The 24,910-nt window shown below is 36.7% G+C and overlaps 1 protein-coding gene across 8 annotated transcripts in view; it reads right to left on the bottom strand.

Moving 5' to 3' along the window:
- RBMS3 (RNA binding motif single stranded interacting protein 3) overlaps positions 1-24,910 on the bottom strand; it is an 834,518-nt gene that overhangs the window by 454,977 nt on the left and 354,631 nt on the right. For all 8 annotated transcript variants that reach the window (XM_056129462.1, XM_056129467.1, XM_056129468.1 and 5 more), the window contains exon 4: positions 15,906-15,997. In XM_056129462.1, coding sequence (XP_055985437.1) covers positions 15,906-15,997 — 92 coding nt within the window. The remainder of the gene's footprint in view (positions 1-15,905; positions 15,998-24,910) is intronic.

Here is a 24,910-nt window from a genome sequence, read left to right as displayed (position 1 = left end):
CTTTTTGTTTGTTTGTTTCATTTTGTTTTGGGGCCATACCTGGCTGTACTCAGGGTATACTCCTGGCTCTACACTCAGGGATCACTCCTGTGGGCTCAAGGGTTGCAGATGCCACTTGCAAGGAAAGTACCTTACACAATGTACTGTCATTCTGGCTCCATAGACTCACCTAACTGCTAAGGGCACAAAATGTTGACTGTGAAAGAACACCCCAAAATTAATAAAAGAGAGGTTCAACTATATGTCTATGAGACATAATATACTTTTAAGTCAAATATGATAAAAAAAATAGTCAAAAGTAGAACTGCGTGATAGTACAATGGGTAGTGTTCTTGCCTTTTATGTGGCTGATCTTGGTTTCATCCCTGGCATTTTATATGGTCACCTGAGCCTGACAGGAGTAAACCCTGAGTGCACAGCCAGGAGTAAGCTTTAGCATTGCTGGGTATGGCCCCCAAACAAAACAATCAGGAAAGGTAATACCAATAAAGGGGTCAATTCATCAAGATGCCTCAGTCATAATCACATATGTACCCAGCACTGGATATATTTATTAAACAGATATATTTATTGAACAGTATCATATCTGATGGTAGAAAAATATATAATATACTAGTACAGCATTGTATTAACCTACTTTCAATAATGCATAATCATTCACAAAGAAAATCTATTAAAAAGTGAGTTTAAACTATATCTTAGACCTACTGAACCAGGCAAATTATCTATCTGAAGAAACCACATTATTCTCAAATATACGTATGACATGTTACAAGAGAGATCAAAACATAGGCTATAAAATAGGTCTATACAAATTTGTAAAGATTTAAACCAGACCAATATTTTCTTTCACCACAATGTTATGAAACTAGGCATCATTAAGAAGAGAAAAACTGGGAAGTTAACAAATGCGTGAAAACTAAACAACTCTCTCCAGAATAACAATGGAATGAAAAAATTCAAAATAAAATATTAACGTAAATTCAAGAAATAAAATATCTTGAAATAAACATGGATATATAACATGCCTAAATATATTTAATGAGGCAAAAGTAGGATACAAAATCAACATACATAAAAATGATTGCTTTTTTACATGCCAGTAATGGATTATTTACAAAGAAATAAAAAATCTTATTTAGAATATTCACAATTCTATTTATAATAGCATAAAATACTTATTTATAAATATATCCAAGGAAAGGAAGGCTCTATAGATATGGAAAAGTATGAAACTTAGATGAAAGAGACTTGTAAAATCTTGTGTTCAGGGTGTAAAGGAAGTGATATTGTTAGAATGTACCAGAGATATTACAGAGTCAACACAATGCCTACCAAACTTTCAATGAAATTTTCTCACAGAAGTATTACAAACATAAAAAAATATATGTTGAAGGACAGAATCTAAAGCAATATTAAGAAAGAAAAACAAATCTAACAGGATCATGTTTACTGATCTCAAGTTATATAACAAAGCTATAATCCATACAGTATAGAACTGAGGCAGTTCTATATAGTACAGCTGTCAGGTAGTATATGCGCCCAATCAGGTTTGACTTCTGATATTGTCTGGTCCCCTGAGTAGCACCAGGTATGCCCTGGATGCTCTCAACACTGCTGGGGTTGGCTAGGTGTCTTTGACACTATAAGATTAGAGTACTGCTTATACAGATCTTAATTTGAACCACTCATCTGGTTGAATGAGAATCATGAATGGAACCCCAGACCAAATAAAACAAAGCCATATAGTGCTGGCATTAAAACAACGTTTCACCTTACCAAAAGGCTCAGTGATCCACACACACCTGAGTTCCACTGGCATATAAAAGGCCCAACTGAGATGTCACATTGCTGATTCATCCAGGTCCACAGGTCCTGGAGCATACGGCCTTATTTTTGTGTCCAGCTGCATAACATCTCTAAACCTGACAGTATTGAGAACCCAGTAGGAGCACAGAAAAGTACAACTTTCCCAGTAGAAGAAAAAGTTTCATAGAAGCCTACTAAACTCAATAAATGAAAATAATAACACAGAATGTTCAATCAACACCTAACAGTTCAGTAAGTCCTGGCAATGATTTTAATAAAAATATTATAAAATATATGTTGTAAGAAGCAACACAAAGTAAATTATTGTGTACCTGCTAATGAGGAAGATTGGGGCATGTGGCTAAGTGGTGACAAAAGTGAAGGGAAGGTCATAATGGCAGTGGTATTGGTATTGGAATATTGAATACCTGAAGCAACTGTATTTGAATAAGTTTGCAAATTATAGTTTCAATAAAGTTTCAAATATTTAAAAATAACTTATATCAGTACCATATACTTTAACACCACTTTAATCTTAAATAAGCTAAATTGTTAAAAGATAATCCTAGTAGGGGCACCAAAAAATAGTACAGGGAGTACAACACTTGCCTAGCACTCAGCTGACTGATGTTTGATCCCTTGCACCCCATGTGGTTCCCTGAACTCAGAGCCAGGAATAAGCCCTGAGCACTACCAGTAATGGGCCCAAAATAAAAAGCAATAAACAATTAAATATTTAAAAATAATAAAAAGCAAAATATATAGATGTATAGATCAATGAAATAAAAATCTAGAACTTAAACAAATCTAGTAATTTACCATAAAACATTTAATAAATATACATTTGAAAATAATAATCTATAATTAAAGGTATCAAATAGTCATAAATAGAATTGAATTCAAGTTACATTTTACTCTTCAAATGAAAATTAAATTCAAATGTATTAGACTTAAATTAAAGTCCCCCAAACCATAAAACTCTTTGAAGAAAAAATAAATAAAAAACTTCCTGACATGGTTCTTGAAAGCATTTTTTAAAATTGATCCCAAAAGCACAAGCAGAAAAAGTAAAAATAACTACATCAAATTGGAAAGTTCTTTGCCACATGCACACACAAATAAATCAAATAACTAAAAAGACAACTCATTTAATTATGTAGCTGATATTTGCAATTTATCTCTCTAAAAGGGAGCTAATATAAGTAAATATAGGCAACTCAATTGCAAAAACAAAATGATTTGATTAAATAATAAAATATTTTTTCTGGAGTACACCTTTGATGATCAATGTATGCACAGAAATGATTGGCATCTATAATTATGAAGGAAAAACAAATTAAGATCACTGTTAGCTATTATCTCAAACTTGTTGGTATGACTTCCATCATAAAGCCAAGAGGTTGGTGCTGGTACTTATGTAGAAAATGGAAAGTTTTGTGCACTGCTAGTATAATTATAAATTGTGAACTGGTACAGACACTATGCTGACTCCTAAAAAATAAATAGGTAAAATACAACTGCCCTATGACCCTGCAGATTTATTTCTGAATATATATCTTGAGGAAAAATAAACAGATTGGCAAAGAACTATCTATATTACCATGTTTATTGCAACAATTTTCACTATATCTATTGCAACATGAAAAAAATCTAAATGTCCACTTATAGATGAATGAATAGAGATACATACACATATATGTATGTATATATATGTATATACATTAAACAGTATTAATATATCACAATGAAAATTATGACTTGTGACAATAAAAGTGAATCTTCATTACATGCTATAGGAAAACAGAAAATTCAGAAAGAGCACATTCTCAGTGTTGTGCTAAGAGGATAGAGTGGAATCCTTGCAGTAGCATATTGCAACACCTCAGGCAGATTATGCAAATCACATGGTAGAAAATAACATAAATATTTGAATTCAGTGGTTTCTGCTTCAAAAACTCCAAATAATTAACAAATAGGCTTAAGATAAATCCTGACAATTTAAATATTGGATTTTAAATCACTGTCTTCAACATTAGAGTTAGAAGGGGATGAACTAAACCAAGTTGATATAGCCAACAAAACTGGCAGTGACATATATTTTTCAAATAGAAAAGATGAACCACTAGTATTTATTTCAGAGAAAATTTCCAAATTATGTCATAAGGAAAGAATGCTTGAAATTTGTTAGATTGTCTTTAGTTAAAAACATTTTCCATGGGTGCCTGTGACATAAACATTCACCTTACAAGAAAAGAGCAAGTTTAACATTGCATAGGATTAGTTATTTAAAAGCAAGACACTGTAGAATTGAGTGAAATCCAACAATAGACTGCCATTCATTAGAATTACATTTAACTGTGGCACATTCTATAACCAGAGTATCTTTCTTTGCTTTTACTATGTGAAACATGAATCATAACCCATTCCATTTCTCTAAACTTTTCAAATTGTCTTTAAACCAAATATTGCTAAATTGTTATCTATTTATTTTCTCTATTTATTTTCTATTTATTTATTAGTGGCAGCACTAATAGAATGTGATTTTTATAAATTTTTGACTCAATGCTATGTCTTTATTTTTTTAATGCTATGTCTTTAGCATGTAGAATAATATTGGTTCATAGTAGACATCAGATATTAATGCATTAATTTAACTAAAGAAATGAAAAGAATTCCTACCTAATTCTAGGCCAGTGCCTTATAGCCCTGAGTAAAATACTGTGGTGAAATGTGTGTATGTGTGTGTGTGTGTGTGTGTGTGTGTATGTGTCTGTGTCTGTGTCTGTGTCTGTGTGAAGGATGGAGGGAGAGAGAGAGAGAGAGAGAGAGAGAGAGAGAGACTTTAATTTGATTACCAAATAAAAAAGACAAGGTCGGTACTGAGATATTAGCATCCCCAGGTGGTACTTGCCCATCATTTTATTAATTGACAGTCCCATCCCTCTTACGCAGCAACATTTCCCCTATAGCCCATTGAACTTCTCCTTGAACAGCGCCTATTCCCTTCCTATATAAAAGATTTTGAGAAGCATGCTTAGTGGACTGAATTATCAGTGGGCTCCAGTCATTCTTGTGATTCATGGCCACCAAAGAGACTGTTTATTTGACCATAATAAGGCAAAAGTAGAGACTGCTACTCCTAGCTTAGAAAACTGGAATCTGATTGATTAAGATTGGCACATGCCTCTGCCTGTAGAAGAGTTTCTTTGGTAGACAGAAAAATTCATATTCTGAGGCTATCAGAATTAAAACAAAATGGAATATTTTATTTAAAAGTTCTTATTCATTAAAATTCTCCCCCTGGAATATATAAGTGCCTTGGCTCTCCTGAGGATGATAGTTATAATTTATATGAGAAGCATGCCCATGCATATTTGAACATATCTAATTTATTTTTTTACACTCACTGATTGTTTTATCTCTTTACATCTCCAGTGGGTCAGAGAACTGCATCTCTTGATTCTTTTCCTAGAGACAACTAGTATTTTGGTAATTGATTTATAGGTGAGAATTCCTTTATTCTGCTACTCACCTGGTTCTCTGTTACAGGTGACAGTGTATTTTTATGTTATCTCCATGGTTGGCACAGTATTTTTAAATTATCCCTGATGTGCCTGACATCCATTTGGACACTTGGCCTCTTTGGCGATCACTTAGCTCTGATTTATGCTCCATATCCTACAGTGGGATGAACTCACCTTTGGTAATTGGAATGGCAGTCCTAGTAGTAGATCTGATAAAGCCATATCTCAGTACCCTGAGGAGGAGGACTCCTTTTTCAGGCCTTTCACGTAAACAGGTGTTGTGTTTACTCATGTTTGAAATTGACAAAACAAAGAAGCCGGTTCAGCACAAGGTAATTCATCTTGACTCGTGCTATGGGTTGCCTGCTCAATATGTACAGCCGTTCAAAAGTCCCTACATTTACAACAAGCAATTGTAAATTTATTAAAGCTGAGCATCCCTCCAGTAAGGACTCAGTGAGAACACAGAAAAGAAAGTGCAAGGAAGATTCCTCTGGTTGGCATATAAGCACTATATTATAGGTTAACCATATAAAAGCACTGACAAGCAAGATCTCTATTCCTGCTCAGAAGATTTTATCTATAGTAGTGATTAGTGGTTTCTGTTTACTCCCATTCTCTCTTGTCATAAGTGGTAGTTCTTCCTTTTGTTTCATGTACCCTGCTGTTTCTTTTTTTTTTTTTTAGTATTTTTTTATTAAAAATTTTTTTAATAGTGAGACATCATGAGGTACAGTTGCAGACTTACACATTTTTGTGTTTGGGTTTCAATTATACAATGATCAGATACCCATCCCTCCACCAGTGCCCATTTCCCACCACCATGGATCCCAGTGTCCCTCCCACCCTCCACCCCCCCATCCACCCTGTCTCTGTAGCAGGGCATTCCCCTCTGTTCTCTCTCTCTCCTTTTGGTTGTTGTGGTTTGCAAAAGAAACATTGAGTGGCAATCATGTTTGGTCTATAGTCTACTTTCTCCTGCTGTTTCTTGTGTTCTTTATATTGCAGAAATTTAGAGGGATTATTTCTTTTAAAATAAAGAATCGCAAAGCCTGGAGCTGGAGCTATGTCTGAGCTCTTTGGAGATGACAATATCATTAGATGTGATGGTAGGAGAAAGTTTTTTTTATTAATTAATAAATATGATTTATTAAAAATGCTTTCACTAATAGTTTTATTTTATTTTTTTTGTGGAATCTTAGGAGTTTATTTTTTTTATCATTTTTTTTATTAGTGAAACACCATGAAGTACACTTATAGATTTATAAATTTTTGTGCTTGGGTTTCAGTTATACAATGATCAAGTACCCATCCCTCCACCAGTGCCCATCCTCCCCCACCACGGGTCCTAGCATCCCTCCCCCCCATCCCCCTCCCCCCCCCCCCCCGTCCCACCCTGCCGCTGTGGCAGGGCATTCCCCCTTGTTCTCTCTCTCTTCTTTTGGGTACTGTGTTTTGCCAGAGAGGCATTGAGTGGCAATCATGTTTGGTCTATAGACTACTTTTAGCATGTCTCTCCCACCCTGGGAGGGTCTTCACAACACCCTTTATTTGGTGCTCTCTTCTCTATCTGAGCTTAGGAGAAAGTTTTGAGATAGACTTTCTTGGAGGAAGGCATGGTACCACAGGGTAATGGTAATAATGATGTGTCATACATTGCAACAAGCCAAATAAATTATTTTTAATTCTCTTTACTAGAGAAAAGCAGTTAATATGCACTATTCCAGACTCTTTTGCACCTATAGCTGAGTTTTACCCATTGAGATATAAACACAATTTCCTGAATTATGACTGAAAAAAATTACTTTTAATTTTTTTTAATTGAATCACCATGAGGTACAGTTACAAGCTTTCATGCTTGAGTTACATGCATACAATGATCAAACACCCATCCCTCCACCAGTAGGCACTCCCCACCACCAGTTTCCTCAATATATCCCCTTTCCCACGCCCCCTGCCTTCATGACAGACAATTCCCCCCTATACTCTCTCTCTACTTTTGGGCATTATGGTTGCAAAATATTTTCAAAAGAAAACAAATCAAGACCAGTAGAAGATGGGGATGCACATATATTCAACTCAAATCAGTCCACTGAGCAACACAGGGTAGCCCTGGAGGCCTTTGAGAACCACAAGTTGTGACCCTAGAGGTCTTCAAGCACTGCCAGGTTTGCCTGTGGGAAGTTCCTGGTGTTGTTCCTGGACAAAATCAGTAATACTGATCCTTTGAAATTATTGCTATTTCTTTCACCTAGCTCAAAAGAGTAATAGCTGGAGTTGTTAATGTAAAGTTAGTGTAAAGACATTAACAAACATGTTAATGTCCTTCTCTCTGCCTTTTTTATTTTCTTTTTGGGTCACACCTTGTGGTGTTCAGGGATACTCCTGGGCCTGCACTCAGAAATTACTCCTGGTGGTGCTCAGGGAACCATTATGGGAATCGAACCTGGGTCAGCTTCATGCAAGGCAAACAACCTACCCACTATACTAGAGCTCCAGCCCCAAACATATTAATGTCTTGATAGAAAATCCTTTTAAAGCAAGCAGAGGCAGAATGTAGTGGCTTAGAATGACTACCTTAAAGTTTATGGATATAAATTAGAATCTTAGCAATCACCACATGTACTGATATGATCCTGATAGCTCTATTGTCTGTAGCACCTGGCACTACTAGTGATTTCTCACTGTATTGTAGCCAGAGATAGGGAAGCAGCAAAATGGAAAAGATGTGGAAGCACCAAATTCACCTGTTTTAGCACCACAGCAAACTTCAGCATGCACAGCTGAAGTATTCAACAATAGAACATGATCCTAGTGAGTGTCTGTGTGTGTGCTGCAAATAAAGGAGTGCAAACCTCCACAAGAATTGCAGTTGAGTGTGTGAGCAACACTACCTCATGTGTAACCCCTAGTGAGCCCCACACCCCAGGACATGTGAACCTCGTTGTTAACAACAGATTCTGCCAATAGTGACAACAAAAAGAGCAAGATTAACTAGTGAAAAAAATAAACTTAAATACAAAAGACAAAGCATTTTACAAGTCACTCAAAGCATGGATCTTTGATGGTAAACCAAAGTACTTCCATATCACTGACTATAGATTTTAAAAAGGAGTGTAATAGCAACAATATAAATTTATTCTTAGCTTTTATCTCATTTCTTTTCTTTAATTCACCCACTTTTAAAAGATTTTCATTTTAAAAGATTTTCATTTTATGATCATTGAGACTTACCATCAGTTGTAAGATGTATATACAGAACTCCACATACATCTTCCAGTCTATCCCAATACATGAAAATGAGGATCCTGATATGGTAAACGTCTTTAACTTTATTCAGATTTTAGCATGCACTTCATTATGGAATGTGTATGTGTACGGTTTATTCCTATGTGATCTTATCATCTATGTAGATTTGTATTACTGTCATCACAGAAGTAGGGTGTTTGCCTTGCAAGCAGCCAACAAGGCCGACCCAAGTTCGATTCCTCCACCCCTCTCGGAAAGCCTGGCAAGCTACCAAGAGTATCTCACCCTCATGGCAAAGCCTGGCAAGCTACCCGTGACATATTCAATATGCCAAACACAGTAACAACAAGTCTCACGATGGAGATGTTACTGGGCCCGCTGGAGCAAATTGATGAACAACGGGAGGACCGTGACCATGACTGCAACAGTGAAAATAAAAAACTTTTCCAAGGACCTCTCATGCTCCCTTTTATATCCCGTGTCTATTTTCTTTCTATGCTGCACTTTTTTTTTCAACTTTTAGCACCTGGTAATTACTAATTTCTTCATTTCTATCATTTTGACATTTTCAGAGTCCTGCATACATGGAAACATATGGTATATAACCTTTTGGATTGACTTTTCCTCCTTCCCAGGTAGTTTATTTCCTAAGGATCCATACAGGTTGCATCACTAGTTTGTTAACATAACTGCCAAGTAGTATTCCACAGTATGATGGAATACATTCCACACCATGTATTTAACCATGTATCCTTTCATACTTAAAGAGGCAAGTTAGGGGCCAGAGTGATAGTACAGGGGGCAAGGCATTTGCCTTGCATGCAGCCAACCTGGGTATGATCCCTGGCATTCCATATGGTCTCCCAAGCAGCACCAGGAGTAATTCCTGAGTGCAGAGTTAGGAGTAACCCCTGAGCATTGCTGGGTGTGACCCAAAAAGAAAAAAAAAGAGGCAAGTTTATTGACCAATGTCTGTCTTTCTAAATATTTCAGAGTTTTACAAAAACACAAAATTTGAAACAGGAAAAATTTCAAACACAAAACAGTCTCATTAGTTGTACTAAGATTTCAGTCCAACACTGAACCCAAAGCAGGTAGCTTAGGTTTATTGGGTTGCTCCCATCACAGTAATCCCATCCCTCTGTGTTTATTTGTAAATGTTGTGTTCTGTTGACTTGTAAATATTGTTTTTCTCTTCTCCCTAAGTCCATTGCATAGTTTATTCAGAGCAATGCCCTTTTTGTATGGACAAAAGAAGACAGTGTATGCTATGCTTTTGTAATGCGACTTTCAGTTATTTTCCTCCTGGGCATCTGTTCTCTAGACCTAAGCCTCAGCTGCCCTTACTTCCTGTCACTGTCACTGTCACTGTCCTCCTGAAGTTCATCTATTTTTGCTTGAGCAAACTCAGTAACGTCTCTATCGTGACACTAGTTAATGTGTTTGGCATATCAAATATGTCACGGGTAGCTTGCCAGGATTTGCCGTGTGGGCGAGATACTCTTGGTAGTTTGCCAGGCTCTCTGAGAGGGGCAGAGGAATAAAACCTAGGTCAGCCAGGTCGGCCGGGTGCAAGGCAAACGTCCTAGCATCCCCCAAGGCAGGGTCCCCAAAAAGGACTCAATGGAACCAGAGCAACTGGTAATCTATGTGCTACACTGGAATCGAGATGGGCCTGGCCGAAGTGCCATAGTGCCTAACTATAAGTTAAGAGCTTGGTCATGGACAAATGCTGTCATGATCCAAAAAGTAGTAACTAGATTTGGACCCTGCTAGGGTTAGGAATGATTAATTTGGCCTGAGTACTGTAGTCTGAGTCTCTGGCAAGATGTTGCCAGGAGAGCTACCCTACAAGTCTCAATGTATCTCTTACTGTGTCCATACAAAAATAACCAGTATTAAGGTGTTGATTGAGTTTTTGGATTGAGGAAAGGAGAAAAACAACTCAAGAGGTATTTTGCCCGAGGCAGTCAGAAGGGGCTTTGGAATGCCTTCTAGGTGTTTTCTTTGAACCTGGTGGGCCTTATGTTGATTTGGCTACCTAATTGGGTGCAGTGTTGGCCCAGAGTGCTGGAGAGTTGGAGTGACAGGAGAGCTGGAGAGAGGGAGAGAGTTGGAGAGAGTGAGAAAGAGCAGGGCAGCAAGATGGAGTGCCCAGAGACTAACAAGGGGGACAGAGGGAGAAGAATATAGAGGTATACAGGAGCAGGCACGTGGAGAGGGAGAGAGCCCAGGTTGCAAGATGGAGCGTGGAGAGAAGAGCAGGAGAGACAGAAAGAGACGGGAATGAGGAGATTTGTGAGACTAGAATGGGAGGCCCAGAGAGACTGGGGCAGACACGTGGGGAGAATGGAATAAATGGCAATTGGTGAATCAAAAAAAGATTCCAAATAATAATGGTGGGGCTGGTATTAAAATATTGAATGTAATCAAAGTAGAGAGAGAATATTATGGAAATTGTCTACCACACAGGCAGGGGAAGGGTTGGGATGGTGGGGATACGGGGATTTTGGTGGCAGAAAATGTGCACTGGTGAAGGGATAGGTGTTTGATCATTCTATGACCAAAACTCAAACATGAAAACTTTGTAACTGTATCTCACGGTGATTCAATAAAAAAAAGAAAAAGAAAAAGAAAGAAAAAATAGAGTTAATAAGAATTACAAAAGCCAATATTCACCTGGCAGGGTGACTAAATAAAATTCAGAATAAGAAAAATGTTTAATTCAATTTGATTTCTCCAATGCTTAGCACAATGTTCACACTTGGCAGACAAGCAAAAATATTGGTCAATTTATGTTGTTTATTACATTTCTCAAGAAACTATTCGTTAATAACAATACACTTAAATTCAACATCATTAGGATTTACATAAGATTCAGTAACAAATTTGAATGCAAAGCATAATGACATTCATTAACTTGCTAATTTGTTGTCATTATTATTATAATCCAAACATTGGATTATACTTTGATAAATTCTTTATGCATTTTGAATTAATTTCATAACACTCTTATAGCCTAAGTATCATTATTAGTTAATTTTAAATCTATTTATACAACTTGCCAAAGTCACACAAGCAGGGGTACCAAGGCTATGCTCCAAGGCCAAGTTCATTTCCCTTCAAACTTATGATCTTATGTTCTTAACTAATCTGTATTACTAAAATAGGCTAAATCTGTTTTCTTAAAAGAACCATATTTTTGATCCATAAAAACAGTTTTTGGCAGACTAGTAAGTGTACAGAAAATGTTAGTCTGTGTTAATGGCTATACATTATTAATCAATTACCACTTACTAGATGATTTATTGCTTAATTCCATTTAGTTGACAAATCAGCTGAATTTTTCATATGCACTCATAGAACAAGCTAAATGAAGGGATTCACATAGAGAGAGTATCATGTTCACTCCAGGTTACTATTAGGAGCATAGATTATTTGTAGCATTTGTACTTTAAAGTCTCAGAGTCATTAAAATGTGGACCAGCAACCTGCATAGTTGGATATTGATAAGAACATGGATGCAGAAGGAGATTCAGTAGATACTTAAATGGCAAAAAAGTATAGGGCAAGTTTCACATATCCTGCAGACTGCAGGTTTATATGATAATAAATAATAGTTATCACCAGGACAAAGGAAAAAATGTCATGAAATCCAATAGCGCAGTGAGAAATCTGCTAATACAGGTGGTCAGACTTGCTCCATTTCTTTGTGAAAGGGAGGCTATTTATTTGCTTCTGGGTATAAATTACACAGTCATTTACTGTTCAAAGTTTTCTGGTAGGTAGATGTAAAAACCTTTGGGCTTTAAACTTAAAGTTTGTAAGAAGAAAAGGAGTAAGAATTTACTTTTCCAACAGCATAACTGGTACAGAAATTCTAAAAATAAGGTAACTACCCTTAAACATTCTGGTTGGACTCTCCTTTCTGTGTTCACTGGACATGGTCTAAGGGTCAAATTCTGATTATAATATACATATTTTATTATTCTATTTTACCATTTTATTGAGATACAATTATTTATAATAATGTAGATAGTAGGTTCATATATACACTGTTCTACCAAAGAGAGCCCACTTCCCTGCACCAATGTTCAAAAGACACCTTCTATGAAAATACTTTTCATTTGATAATTTCCTAACTGGTAAGATATCGGCGATTTTTATGTGTGTGGTTTATGTATGTGTATGTAAATGTGTATGTATGGGCATATGAGAGACAGAGAAACCAATAATCCTTGCATACAAAATTTAGAAACAAGAGCAAAATATTCATAATGAAACCTTTGTAACTACAAAATAGGTGTTTCCTTTCTTTGTCTATTGTGCAAGTTGGTAGTGGTTCTATACACATCCCCTGAAAAACTGGCAGTGGATATTATACACATTATGTTTACTGTTTCTAAACTACTGGGAACTGATCCTAGTATAGCAGATAGGGCATTTGCCTTGAAAGTGGCTGAGTGGAGTTCATGCTCTATTCAGTCAGCTTAATCAGTGACTGAATAAATAGCAGTAATCCTACATTAAAAAAAAAAGGAAAGTGACTAACCTAGATTCAATCCCCAGCACCCCATAGAGTACCCTGAGCACAGGATTGATTTCTGAGCACAGAGCCAGAAGTAAGCATTAACATCATCTGGGGTGGCCCAATAACTGAATAAATAAACTACTCGAGTCTAGCACTTTCCAAAATTTGGTTGTTTATTAGCAGATTTAAACCAAAAGATAATTTCAAATGAAGGTTTTGATTAAACATTTTAATGATAATTTTCTTGACAATAAATACTTCCTTATCCTAACTAAGTTCATGATTTTATTTTGTAAATTCTTAATTATATATTATAAATTTATTCCCTGGGTATAAAAATTTTCTACTTCAGTTCTCATTGACTGTTTGCCAAGTAACCTTTAAACCAAGACATGTATGTAATTTCCTTATTAATTACAAATATTAACTTCATCAATCTTAGTTCATGACCAAATTCAAAGCTTCCAGGCACAATTCTGATGAGGAATACATTACACAGTTGAAAAATTCAAATTCTAATTTATAATGCCTTGAAAAACAATTAATGATGCATAAAGGGCAATGAGTATACCAAAGTAATCTATATGGGAACTGACCCACAGCAAAAGGTTAAAAAATAAATACGGGTGGTATCAGCATGCTAGTAGACAACTGACAATGAAGAAAACCAAATCTAGTCATCTCCTAGTTATCTGTATATAAACTTGCAAAATATTATCAATAAATGTTAGAAATCATAAAATCCAAAAGACAAAAATTCAATGACTGTGATTATAGCCCTCAACCTTACACTAATAATTAAAAAGTATGTAAAACGTGGCAGAGATATATTAGATCAGCATTTAAAGTGTTTTTTGTTTTGCTTTGTTATGTTTTTGTTTGGGGGTCATACTGGGCATGCTCAATGCTTACTCCTGGGTTTGCACTCAAGGATCACTCCTCGATAAGTACCAGGAGGTTTACTCCATGGCTTGGAGGCCAGCCACACATACTAGGAGAAAAGGCAGTACAGATAGACTAGAGTGCACCAATTAAAGGGTGTTGGGAGGATCCTCCCAGGATGGGAGAAGCATGCTGAAAGTAGACTATAGACCAAACATGATTGCCACTCAATGCCTCTTTAGCAAATCACAGCACCCAAAAGGAGAGAGAACAAAAGGGAATGCACTGCCACAGAGGCAGGGTGGAATGGGGTGATGGGGGTGGGAGGGATACTGGGATCCATGGTGGTGGAAAATGGGCACTGGTGGAGGGATGGGTATTTGATCATTGTATAATTAAAACCCAAACACAAAAATTTGTAAGTCTACAACTGTACCTCTTGGTGTTTCACAGATAAAAATTTTTTTAAAAAAGGATCACTACCCAAAGGGAGTAGTCCATATGGGGTGCCAGGGATGGAAGCTGGGTTGCTTGCTTACAAGGCAAGTGTCCTACCCATTCTGCTATCACTCTCGCCCAGATTTGTTGGTACTTATTCCTAACCTTGGAGAACCCTTTTATTGAATAATAGTGATTAGAAATATTTTCAAATTAATTTTTATTTTAAGCCAAATTTATATGAAGGCTGGAGCAATAGTACAACAGGTAGGGTGTTTACCTTGCACGCGAACAACCTAGCCCACCAACCAGGATTCGATTCCTCTGCCCCTCTCAGAGAGCCCGGCAAGCTACTGAGAGTATCTCGCCTTCACGGTAAACCCTGGCAAGCTCCCCGTGATGTATCTGATATGCCAAACACAGTAATAACAAGTCTCACAATGGAGGCATTACAGGGCCCGCTCGAGCAAATTGATAAAAAGGGGACGACAGTTACTACAGTGTCAATATATGAAGTATTCACATTTTACAAATTAACTTTAAAGTTTAGTTATTGTTGGTTTTTTAGTTTAAAGGCGACACTTTCTGCATGGTTTAGGGGCTACTCTCTACCTTATTCCTTGGGATAATTCCTGGTACTCAGAGGACCAAGTGGAGTCAGGGATCAAACCTGGGGCTCCTAGTTTTACCACAGTCATTGATTCTTAAAACTATGAATACGGTCAGGATACAAAGCACTTTCACTGATTGTATTTTCTTGAATATAAAGATGCACTATAATTTCAGATAAAGATTCAGACTAGGGGACTAGAGCAATAGTACAGCAGGTAGGGTATTTGTCTTGTATGCTTAATTTGTCTTGTATGATCTAGCTATGATCCCCACACCCCAGATAGTCCCCAAGAAGACCAACAACAAATGTACTCTGCATACAAAATATTAAAAACTATCATTACTTAGGGAATTCTTGTCAGGAAAACTATACAATCCAAAAGAAAATTCCAACAATAGATACAACTCACACTTCAGTTAAACTCATCTCCTTGCACAGATCTGACAACTTCATCACGCAGTGATCAGCACCTCTTACTATGAAAGCGAGCTATTTTTTAGCACACAATTTATCAAAGACAGAGTCCTAAGAATGTACTATTCAAATCTGTTTACCAGTAAAAGTTCTACAGCTATAGACACATACACCCACATGCATACTAACTTTCTAGGTGAAAAGACAGCACTTCTTAAGCACTCTCAAATCAGGAACAAGAATGCCATAGTGAAAGTACTTTATTAAGCATACAACAGAAACAATGAAATAAAACAGAGAGATTCATCCAATCTACCATCAATTGTGAAATTTATTTTCCTTAACAAGCAAATAAGATAAAAATGTTGAAAGCAATTCAGAATTAAGTCACAGCAATAGAGGATAGTTACAGAGGAAAAAAAATAAAAGCCAATACCAGTCTTACCTTGGCCATCTGTGCCTGCACCCCATTTGCCTTGAGTGATGCTACTGCTTTCTGTGCAGCTGCAGGACTATCAAAATCTACAAAACCATAACCTGTGGAAATAAAAAAATCCGTTAGTACTCACACAGATTTTCATATTCCAGAGTAAAGAGAAATATGTATTTGCTGTTAGGTTGCATTCATTACCTTAGACAAAAAAAAGGCTCTCAATCTATAGTCCTTAACATATTAGGTATTTTACTGCAATCTTTTCAAATACTGTAAAGAATTTAAAATATTACAAAATATTAAAAAAATAAAAATCATTCTTTTTATTTTTAAAACTCATTTGCAAGTCAGATATGCAACCATTATCCATGATTTAGACTGATTTACTGAGTAAGGCAATATTTCTTCAACAAATTTTATATTTGTTAAATGTTGCAAGCTAAAAAGAGAACAAAATGTTGAAAAATATTTTTAATTCTGTCCCTAAAGTAATATTTCAAAACAATTACATGGTAATTATAACATGGTATTAATAAAAACCCTATAGGGTTTATTTAAACGTATTATAAATAATCTCAATAATAACAGGGTCACAGTGAGCATTCAATAAATACATGTTGACTGAACTTTATACATAAAGGTTGTAAATGAGTGAGAACTTAATTCCTAAGTCAATGAAAATAACATATAATCTTCTTTTGCTCAAAATAATATTTAAAACTATTGCCTCAAAAGATCTGTGATAATAAGTGAACAAATAGACAAATATCCAAGATATTTTAAGAATAATCAAATACCCACATGACATAAGTTACAGGTGTACAATTTCAAAAGTGCAGTAGAAAAGTGACTTGTCTTACTGGTTCTCTCTCTCTCTCTCTCTCTCTCTCTCTCTCTCTCTCTCACACACACACACACACACACACACACATACACACACACACATTTTGTTTTCCTTATGCAAGAGATTAAAGATCAAAAGAGAAGCTTACATAGGCAAAACAAGTGTTCTGTTAGTGAAAATCCGACCCCCCCACCTTTCCATAATGAGTCAGGGTCTCTGATTTTGTGTACCAATGTGGAAATTTTAGGTTGTAAAAGTAGCTAGTAAAATTTAACCAGTGTAAAGAGAATTGTCAATGCCAATAAACTATTTGATATTAGTCTACAGAAAGTGCATATATTTGTCTGACAAATATAGTGTAAATTAGAAGTATCTTAAAATACAAATACTAAAGAATCAGGGGCTTTCTTTTCTATACCTAAATCGCCTATCATATGTATCTTAGCTGTTTTCTCTGTGCTCATTCTTGTCTCATTTAAAGTTTTGAGGTGGGCAACTTAAACAAACCTACTAATCATCTACTGGTATACCATCACCCCATTCCATCCCAATAACCAAAGAATAGTGGAAGGGAATTCAATTACCAACTTGTTTCTTTTAATTAACTTTTTAATTTTCTCCTCTCAAATCCCTTCTTCTTTTCTCCCTCCCAGCATGTTATCCTAAAATGAACTTGTTACACAGCAGTGTACCATGAAATGCACTTGAAAAGCTGGGCAAAGAAGCTGTGAAGTTTCTCTTTCTAATACAAAAGGAAGCCTGCCTTGTAAGTATTGCTAATTCTTCCCTTCCCATGAAATTCAAGCTATGTGGATAATATGAGTATTACCACCCACTAAGCTGAGTAAAATAGGGAAATAAAGATGAAACAAAAATGGAAAACAGAACAAAATAAATTAAAAAGTGTTAGGGGAGCAGAAAATAAAACTAAATTTTAGACATTATCTGCCATGTGTCAGAAACTGTAATGAATGGTTCGTCTATTGATACCTGGTCAAACCCTACTTAAATATTAGATCTGGTTTTTGAAGGGTGGTCTGCATATGCCCTTTCCAGACATGCATATAATGAACTGCATTATATACCTATTTTATAATTTTTATTTCTAATTGTTTCTATTATTGTTAAAATTTCTTTGCTGGAGCCCCAAGTGGTAGTACAGTGGGTAGGGTATTTGCCTTGCATGAAGCAGATTTGGGTTCAATCCCTGGCATCCCATGTGGTTCCCATAGCATCGCCAGGCGTAATTCCTGAGTACAGATCCAGGAGTAACCTCTGAAAATCGCTGAGTATGACCCAAAAAGAAAAAAAAAACTTTGGATTTTGAACTTAGACATGGAATAAAGGAATTCTATAAAAGGATCCAATTCTTCCTAAACACTCAGTGCATTTTTCCCCCCAACGGAATAATTGAGTTCCCAGCAGAATTAAATGAGGTTTTATAAGACACTCCTTTCCACCTCAGTCTTTCCTATTCATTCACACACTTCTTTCAGTCAGTAATGAAGTGCAAAGCTAGACACAAGGAACATGCTATAGAAAAAAAATAGTGCCAGTTTCTAACTTCATGCATCTTACATTTGTATTGAGAGGTAGAAACCAAGCAAATAACCAATAAAATAAATCTAGAATTACCAAGTGGCCTGCTTTCTTTAAAAACTAGATTATGCAATCTAGAAATATTGTCTATCGTTAAACATCTTAAGGAAGAAGTTACATGAGATAAACTGTATTTCTTAAAATATCACTCAGATCACTCCAGCAGAATTTGCTGAAGATCGAATTGATGGTAGGGGAGGTGGACAGTACAACTGGAATCAGGATATGACTTAGGGGCTATTACAACAATCCAGACAAATGGCAACTGGCAAGAAGATAGATGAGAGGGAAGGGATGATTTAAACTATACTTTGGAAACAGAATTAATAGAACTTGGTGATGGATTGACTGGGCTGTAAGTAAAGGAAACTGAGAAGACAAGGATTAGTACTGCTGTGGGGGAATACCCACCAGGTGGGTGGAGATGTGATTTATGAAAATGAAAGCCTGGAGGAAGGAAGTTGGATCTATCAGAGGAGTGGGAAAATTAGAAAATATCTATTTGAGACATGCAGAATCAGAAATACCTGTTGGCATCTGAGTAAAACTGTCAAGCAGCACTTGGATATATTAGGCTGGTGCTCAGAATAGTGGGCAGGATTAGAAATATAAATTATGAGATGAGCAGCCTAAAGATGGTATTTACAGAGGTTAAACAGACAAAACTGCCTCTGGTAGTAGAAACAAAGAGCCTAGAAAATCAAATTGCAGCAGAGCCTGAAGTAGCATCAGAGAGGAAGAGAAACAGTGTTTCCAAGACAAGGTAGAAAAATGTTTCAAGAATAAAGAAAGATTAACTGTGTTGGATTCTACTGAGAAAGAAAACACCCAGTGTATTTTGGTGCATGAATGTTATTAGCATAAATGCCTTTAGGAAATGACTGGGATTGAAGCTTGAGTAGATGAAGAGCAAAAGAAAGAAGAGAAAGGAAACGGGAGTTTATAGCCTTCACTGCCACCATCTTGGCTGGGATAAAAGATTAAGAGACAATGTAGCTAGAGGGGAATATGAGGTCCATGGTGTTGTGTGGGCCTGCTTTAATATATAAAATAATGTTGATTTAACTATAGCTCCATGTTAAATCCCTTTGGATTGGGCAGAGAGAGAGAGAGAGAGAGAAACAGAGAGAGAAACAGAGAGAGAAACAGAGGGACAGCGAGACAGAGAGATAGAGAGAGACAGAGACAGAGAGACAGAGGCAGAGACAGAGGCAGAGGAGGAGACAGAGACAGAGAGAGATAGAGAGGAGGGAGATGGAGAGAGAGAGAGAGAGAGAGAGAGAGAGATAAAAACAGGGAGAAAGATAGAGCTTCCACAATTCACCCCTGTAGCACTGTAGCACTGTCTTCCCATTGTTCATAGATTTCCTCAAGTGGGCCCAGTAACATCTGCATTGTGAGACTTGTTGTTTCTGTTTTTGGCATATTGAATATGTCATAGGTAGCTTGCCAGCCTTTGCCATGCGGGCAAGATACTCTCAGTAACTTGCCTGGCTCTCTGAGAGGGGTGGAGGAACCGGACCCTGCTCAGGCGGCGTGCAAGGAAAACGCCCTACCGCTGTGCTACCCCTAGGAAAATTAAATCATCATCTCAGAATGTCACCCAGTTGTGTCTGCTTGTCTATTTCCCTTTTTATTTCAGTGTGAATCAGAAATTACTGAATATCCATTCAAGCTATTAAATAATATTTGTTTGCAACTACTCTGGGACTCAAAAACTAAAATTAAACTCAAAGAAAAAGATTAAAAATTTAGGAGGGCAAAGAATAATTAATAGGAAAAATAAGGAGCCAGAGCAATAGTAAAATGGGTAGGGTGACAGCCTTGTACACAGCTGATGTTGTTTGATCCCCAGTACCCCACAGGGTCCCCTGACCTGTCAGGAAACATCCCTGATCATGGGATCATGAGCAAGTCCTGAGCACCACCAGAAATGACTCAAGAACAAAAATTTAAAAAGAAAAACATTGAGGAAAACTAGAAGTTTAAGGATGATCCAGAGCACGCCTGAAACATTTTTTTATGTTGCAAGGAGGCTAACTTATTTCACAAGATTGCAATGGGAGTTAACGGACAAAATAATTAACAAATCCATTTTTTACTATTAAAAACAACAATATAATATAAATGCCAAGCAACCATGCTTCCAACGTAGCCCTGCCCACATGGTAATGTGATCTCTGATTCCATGGCTTTCAGATTCTAGTTCAGTATGGCTTCTTCTCTATGGCTTCATCCGCCCTATTTTTCTACCCCTCTCAGTTAAGAGAACCTATGAAATAAAATCATCATTCTGGTCTTCAGTGTGGAACTCTAATATAAACTAAATAATTTTCATGAAAGACTGACATCCTGTGCATTCTCCAAAGCAACATGCTATGTACAAACTGAAGAGTGTACTTCTAAAGATCTAGATGAAGGCAGGAAGAGAGAGCGGTAAGTGCGAGTCCATAAGAAATATCTCCTCCAATAAACGTTCCATGCTCCAGGGAACCCAAGACCTTGTGAAAAAAAAAAAAGCCATCCATAAAGAAAAAGTCACCAGTTCTGGGGCTGGAGAAGCAGCACAGCAAGTAAGGCACTATTTGCCTTGCATGAGGCTGACCCAGGTTCAATCTCCAGTATCACATCTGGTTCTCTGAGGACTGCAAGAGGTAATTCCTGACAGCAGAGCCAGTAGTAACCCCTGAGTATTACTAGTTGTGACCTCCGCCTTCAAAAAAAGAAAAAGTCACTAGATCTTAAGTATTTCACCATATCATGCATTTTACATACACATCTACCCATAGTAATATAAATTTAGGGATAAAAATATTGCCAGTAGCACTAAAAAAACCCTTGATTCTGCAGGTAAACTTTGCATTTCTAAGTTTTATGTGGAGGCATAATATTACATCACTATCACAAGAAAACAAAAATGAAATACAAACATCCCCTAAAGAATAATGATGCATTTATTATGAAATAAAGCAACTTCAATTTGGTTTCAATTTGCTTTCCTTAATGACAAATAATCAAATCTGGGAACAAAAACCTCTGTACATACATCTGGTGAGAGGCAGGACAGGGAGATTAGTTCAGCTCCAGCTAATAATACTTTATGGTAACTGCTAGAATCCTTGATAAAACACTGCTGCACTGGAACCATCAGAACCCCAGCCCAAGAGGCAGCAAGCCCTCCAGTTCTCCCTCCCTCAATTACATAATTAAGCTTGGCAGCAGGTTCAAATGAATTCAAACTGAATGTCACTGTTTTCTCCACACACCCCTGTCCTTGTTTTTCTTCCTTGTCAGGGGTAGCAGGCCAGCAGTTCTGCAATTAGCGGGAAGCAGAGCAGTGAGAAAGAACCAACTCCAGGCTAATTAGGTCATTCGCCAAAGTGCCGAGTCCATTGGCAGATATAATCAATGTTTTCCTGAAATGCTTTAAACTTTGTGTGTTCACTTCAAGTTCTGCTATTTTTATTGCACTACATGCCTGGTAACCTTATAAAATAAAAAATGTGCACTCGCGTGCATGTGTGCATGAGTGTGTATGTGTGTAATCTACATATTCCTATAAATGGACACAGAACACCAATAATGGAACTACCAAGGGTTCTAGCTTTGTCTCTTTACTGCACTTGCCAGCAGCTTCTTTGTGAAGTAATAGACCATGTTCAGTGGTCTGTTTCATAAATCTGACTTTTTCCTGATCCCTTAATTTTTCTATCTAACCTGATGTTTACTTATTTGTTAACATCTGGTACGTTCCTTATTTGGGGTGCGGGAATAACAAAATCAGGACTCCTGCTTCAAATTTGCAGTGGTATGGAGGCAGACAGAGATTTGCTTTCAAAGTACAACTGCAGACCCAATTTCACAACATTTGCATGGCTCTTCCTCTTCAAAATGGCTCTCATAAAAGCCCACTTGAAACACAGATGGTTTGATGTAACACCCAACTTTTTTCAAAGGCAATCCAGCTGTGAGTCAAATGTAATTTCTGAACAGACTATATGAAACTTTGTCTAGGAATTATGTGTTCAACTGAAGTTCTATTCAAATTTAACAGTTGACTACAGTTTAAAAATTGCCCAATCCCATACATCCTCCCTCATCTATTTAGTTTAAACAGTATGCTAGAGTCGCTGCCTTTGTTCAGGAGAGAACACTGAGCTGCAGAGACTAAGGTAGCCTCTGGAAGGGAGGCGCAGTTTGCAGTCTTCTTGGAAGTTCACTGGCTCAAGGCTGCTTCCATGCCTCTGGGTCTAAGCCTGATTGTTCTTGCGTTCCTAAACTATTGTAATTGCCACAAATCCTTTCTTATCATTGGATTAGTGAACATACACAAATTGGCATACTTTCTCATAGTGTTGAATGCATTATTTTGTTTATAGAGTTTGTTTATCAGTGCTGAATACTTGAATCACTTCTCTCTTCACTGGAAAGGATGGAGATGCCTAATGGAAAATTATCCACATGCAAAATTTATGCCTATTTATTTGCTTTTGTAATTCTGTCAGTTATGCATACAGAAATGAAACAATAAATATACAATGTTTTGAGATACATTTGTACCACATAAAAGGTGAAAAGAAGTCACAAGCATTAAACAGTGGTGAACATTTCTACCAGGTAGACTAATACTTGCTATGTTTTGTGCAAAAGTGACTTGGGAAAAGAAATTGATTTCCAAATAGCATTTCCCAGCTGAATACAATTACAAAGGCAGATGAATTTAGGGAGCAGAGTACTTAGTAGTATGCCACATGAAAATGGGACACTTTGTCATTCCATTTATGCTACACAAAAAGTCTTATTAAACCAAACACAAATTCAAAATCCCAAAACTCACTTCCCTTTTTACCTCATTCAATTGATTCTTAAATGAGAAAAACGGCTTCTTTATGTTAAATCAAGTCAAAATTAGGATCAGGATCATTATTTATAGGCTTACAGAGATCCCTATGCTCTATTGAGATTAAAGAAATTCACTGATTTGCCAAAGGCTTCCACTAGGCAAACCAATATTTTATTATAATGTTGCAGAGATTCGGGGAGTAGTTGACTTGGCTGTAAATAGACAGATTAACCTCTATGAATCATCATGCAAAGCTTTCCTCTGCTAACAGGCAGTGGTGTAAGATACAAATAGAATGCATTTCTTGTCTGAAATTTTGGTCTGTGTTCTCTACCATTAACAACAGTGAGAGTTTCAACTGTACAATGGTGACTACAGGAGAAACCAAATATTGAAAAAACAGTTCTACTGAGTTTGTCACTATGGTATAAAGCAAGCTATAATTGCACACTGTAATTATAGCTTTACAATTACAGCACACAGTAGGGTAGGAGAAATTAACTATGATTGCATTCCTGGCTATCAATTCTTTCCTCCCTCTCCTTACACTGAAACTTATGAGGACAAAACTGACAACTATTCCTCCACCAGATTAGTAGATATTATGACTTCAGTGTATGAGGATCAATGAAGGAATAATCTCCTTCCATCACTTTCATTTACCCCCAGATGTTTTCAAGTCACATTCGCTCAAAAGCTGCAGCTGACGGCCTGTGAAGCATGTTTATATGCTTACACATCTTTGTAAAGCAGAGCATCTCTTTCCAGTGTTCACTTAACTCTAGAACATGGACATTGTAGTAGGAATGGGAAGATATTCACAGAGTGGTAACAGGTAATAGTGCAACAAGGAAAGAAGAAAAAGTAAACTCTATATTGTTCAGGTCAAGTTGTTTGTTTGTTTGTTTTTAAATAAGTATGCATTACTTGTGAGGGCTGGAGCAATAGCACAGCAGGTAGGGCGTCTGCCTTGCATGCAGCCGACATGGCCCACCCGAGTTCGATTCCTCCGCCCCTCTCGGAGAGCCCGGCAAGCTACCAAGAGTATTCGATATGCCAGACACAGTAACAACAAAGTCTCCAATGGAGACGTTACTGGGCCCGCTCAAGCAAATCGATGATCATTGGGAGGGCCTTTACTTACTTTACTTACTTACTTACTTGTGAGTCAGTTTTTGTTATACTCTGTTGACTTGTCATATCATCTACATTTCCATATAAAGAAATTTGTCCCTTTGAATAACATCATTTTCCTAGGAAAGTCTTCTGTGATTCCCTGCTTCCAAATCTTTGGCAAATCTCAGTTCAGGACATTCTGGGAAACTATGTTTTAACTAAAATTGTGCATTTCTTAATTTATATTCATGTTTTAATGGATTCATGTGTTAAGCATTATGTCTGTAGGGATTATTGAAGCTATTTAACAAATATCATAAGTACTGTACCTATAGTTAAATGAGGCAGTTTTGCATTTTCTTGAATCTCAAATTACTTCGCTCCAAATACAATTCCACTTCTGCATTAAAATTTAAAAAATAAAATTAAGTGTTTATGTGGACAACTAAAAGTAATACATGCATCTGAAAAAGTAAAATAAAAATGTAAATAAAGTAAATAAAATAGAATTCATGTGATGGAAGCTTTCTTTCTATTTAGACTTTCTAATCCACCATCTCAAATTATTTCAGAAGGAATTTTTCAAAAGATTTGATTCTTTTAAGATTTTAGAAA

This window comes from Sorex fumeus, unplaced genomic scaffold (genome assembly GCF_029834395.1).
Source record: "Sorex fumeus unplaced genomic scaffold, SorFum_2.1 ptg000072l, whole genome shotgun sequence".
Lineage (NCBI taxonomy): Eukaryota > Metazoa > Chordata > Mammalia > Eulipotyphla > Soricidae > Sorex > Sorex fumeus.
The sequence above is the reverse complement of the archived record's forward strand: the minus strand, read 5'-3'. Positions and strand labels throughout refer to the sequence as shown.